This window comes from Girardinichthys multiradiatus, chromosome 7 (assembly GCF_021462225.1).
Source record: "Girardinichthys multiradiatus isolate DD_20200921_A chromosome 7, DD_fGirMul_XY1, whole genome shotgun sequence".
NCBI lineage: Eukaryota > Metazoa > Chordata > Actinopteri > Cyprinodontiformes > Goodeidae > Girardinichthys > Girardinichthys multiradiatus.
In genome coordinates this window covers 4383719-4387283 of record NC_061800.1, presented here as the reverse complement: position 1 = coordinate 4387283, position 3565 = coordinate 4383719, and the positions used below count along the sequence as shown (strand labels likewise).

At 39.0% G+C, this 3565-nt stretch overlaps 1 protein-coding gene across 1 annotated transcript; it reads left to right on the top strand.

The window, feature by feature from the left end:
* The first annotated feature begins 2367 nt into the window (after window positions 1–2367).
* LOC124871960 (gamma-crystallin M2-like) lies at window positions 2368–3195 on the top strand. The gene is made up of 3 exons (XM_047371597.1): window positions 2368–2465; window positions 2552–2794; window positions 2870–3195. The coding sequence occupies exons 1-3, from the start codon at window positions 2391–2393 to the stop codon at window positions 3146–3148; spliced, it is 597 nt and encodes a 198-aa protein (XP_047227553.1). The 5' UTR covers window positions 2368–2390; the 3' UTR covers window positions 3149–3195.
* The last annotated feature ends 370 nt before the right edge of the window (window positions 3196–3565 follow it).

Genomic DNA, 3565 nt, shown 5'->3' with positions numbered 1-3565 from the left:
AGTTTTATTTCTTAACCAAAAATCATTACTTACGAAGAAATCAGAGATGTCCTCTGGTGTTGTGATTATGGGCTCAAAGCTCTTTAATAATTAAAAATTATTGACCAAAACCACCAACTGTCATTGTTTATTCAACCGCTTCACCGAAGGTGGGGGAACTTCGTCCTTGTTTTGACAGATAAATCACTCTTGCATGAAATAAACACAAACGCTTCTCTTAATTATATATATGAAAATTTATTGAAGCCATATAATCCTGATATATCATTATTCTGGTCCAAAAACTTTCACCTCACTAACAAGCGCTATTTTACACAAAGGGAATAAAAATGACTACCTAACAGTATAAAGAAAATAAAAATGTATGCGCATTTAGTGTCTATGAAGATCAAACCAGCAGTTTTATGGACAAGATGTGCAATTTGGGTTAAATGGAAAGAGAAGTCCTCCTGGTGTTCTGATGTCTCAATTGCAGCGATCAGCTGATAAAACGGTGGGGCCACGCCCCTTTAGCCACAACCAGCTGATTGCCCCAAATCTTGAACAAAGAGTCATAAACTCTGAGGCAGGAACTCAGTGGAAAATCTCCAGCAATAAAACTGGAACAAAGAGTGGTCAGACCATGAGGTACCGTGCTTTGAATAGAAAACTTTTTAAAAGTCCAACTTCTAACTCCTGGCTGATTTGGGATCAGCCGGACAAAACATTAACCATGCACGACTCAGCAGCGCTTGCGCAGCAAATCAAAACACAGCTCAGCATAAAACACTTCAATCAGTATTGCATGCCACAAGTTAATACCTTAGACTAACTACTGGTGATTCTAAATCACCTTCACTATGCCTTATCCTGCCCAGACCTCTAAATGCACCCATCCGGTTTAATATGAAAAGAACAAAATTACTTTGAGGTTGATTTCTTCTCTCCACCGGTTGAGGATGGATCAGGTTTGACGAAAAATGAGGGGAGGGGGGATCACGCGTTCGTGATCAAATCAAGAAAAAAAAACGGTAACCTCATCCGTAGAGGAAGGGAAAATTAAAACTGTTCGTTGACTGAATCAAAAGGAGGGAAACTCATCTCCTTGGAATTAAGCCCTATGTGTGTTTCCCTTGCGGTGGGTGTGGCGTGGTCTTCGATCGGCATGAATAAACCTGCTGACCTTCGTGTATCAGACAGATTTCCAGCTTTCAAGCTCTTCCGGGAATGACCTTGTGGAGCAAAAGTTCACCTGCGAGCTTTTGTCTCTCCAGATATGCACCTCCGATGCGCTGTCCTGTGAGACACGCAGGAAATGGCCACAAAACTCTCCATCTCAGCCGGTTTATGGTCCCAATGACGTCAGAGCTGCGACGTCTGTTGAGCTGCACATGTCAAAATGTGCAACCAAAATGGATGACCCCAACAGTGTGATATTAAGGGTTTGGAGTGGCCCTGCCAGAGTCCTGAATTGAATCTGATAGAGAATCTGTGGAGGGAGCTAAAGATTAGGGTGATGGTAAAGATACTTCAATGTCTTGGAGCTCATCAGCAATGATAAACCATCAAAATATCAGAGTAAGCATGTTCAGATTTTCTAAGAATCGTTTGAGTGATATAAGGACAATAAAGTTTTTCCCATTGATTATTGAAGTTAGAAATAATGTTTCATCACTGCATTTAATGAAATTGTTATTAAAAACCGATGGTTTTGTTTTCAAAATGGATCCTCAAAACACAAGTAGAATTATGTAATAAAAAAAAACTGCTAAGCTATTATAAGAAGGGTTAGACTGATGTAATGCCAAGACTTTTTCAGTTAATCAGGTTGATGTAAATATTTTTAGAATGTTATTTTTTATTAAAATACAAAAGATTTATGTTGTTTTTTTATTAATACAACTTGTGATCCCTGTTTCATTTACAATCAGTAACAAACTTTTTGGTTGAATAAAATTTGATTTACATCTAAATCTGTATGATTAATTTTGGTCCTAATTGTAGTTACAAATTATGAAAAAACTTGTTATCTATGGAAATATACTTTCTTTTTACCATTATTGAAAGCAATAAAAAAAACTCAGCATATGTCACGGTGATACATGTGCAACAATTTTAGATTTACCTTTAACTTTGTAAAATACCAATAAAGAGAAAAGAATCTCAGATTAGATAACCTCTATGGTAACATTATGTGCATGAACACACAATATTTAAAAGTCCGATGGCTGAGTCTATTCAAGTGTTACAAGCACTGTCAAAAAGCTGGTTGTTCATACATGACAGAAAGGCTTTCCTAAACACTAAAGACAAAGACAAAAAAGTTGCCGAGTTAGGAGTTTTACAAAAGAAGGGTCAGTAGCTCTTTACATGTGTTCAGGTATAAAAGCAAAGGGTTAAACCAGGTAGAAATGCAGTACAGGAGCAGGAGCAACAACTCATCTGGAGCCAACATGAGCAACACCGACATGAACATGAGGGGCAAGGTACACAATCTTCAGTCAATTATTGCATTTTTTCTTTTGCCAGTTTCATGCTGTTTGTTTTTAGAATATAATTCGCTCTTTCCCAGATCATCTTCTACGAGGACAGGAACTTCCAGGGTCGCCACTATGAGTGCATGAGCGACTGTGCTGACATGTTCTCCTACATGAGCAGGTGTCACTCCTGCAGGGTGGAGAGTGGCTGTTTCATGGTCTACGACCGTCCCAACTACATAGGGAACCAATATTTCTTCAGGAGGGGAGAGTACGCTGACTACATGAGCATGATGGGTTGGAGTGATTGCATCAGGTCCTGCCGCATGATTCCCATGGTAGGAAATTTCATCTCTAGATAGCATTGATTTCCTACAAACCCAAACTTACACTATTTTGAAAATGTTTTACAGTACAGGGGATCCTACAGGATGAGGATCTATGAGAGAGAGAACTTCGGTGGTATGATGCATGAGTGTATGGATGACTGTGACTCCTTTATGGATCGCTACCGCATGTCCAATTGCATGTCGTGCCACGTGATGGACGGTCACTGGCTGATGTATGAGCAACCCCACTACAAAGGCAGGATGATGTACCTGAGGCCTGGAGAGTACAGGAGCTTCAGGGACATGGGATATGGAGGCATGAGGTTCATGAGCATGAGGAAAATCATGGATTCCTGGTATTAAATGTTTACTCTTCAGTACTGCTGAATTAAAGTATTCTGAACAACTGGGATATTTGTTGTGATTATTTTTAAAGTGAAAGGTTATCATACAAGTAGCATCACACAAAAATATGAATGTTATGTTTTCTGAGATTAACAACATTTTTGGAAAACCTTCTTCCGTTTAACTGGCTTCACAAGAGACAAATACTTCCAGACCTGTATTATCAAGAAAACACTCTGATCTAAAGAAATTCAAGAATACTTGTAAACAACAAAGTAACTGACTTCTATTACACATCTCTTTGTCAAGAAAGGGTTACAAAGCCTTGCTGGCATCCCAAACCACAACAAGAGGCAAAGTGGTAAGCCTTCTTAGGAGCAGTTGACCTAATAACAGCACATTGAAAACTCAACCAAGAGGTCAGAAAAGAACAAG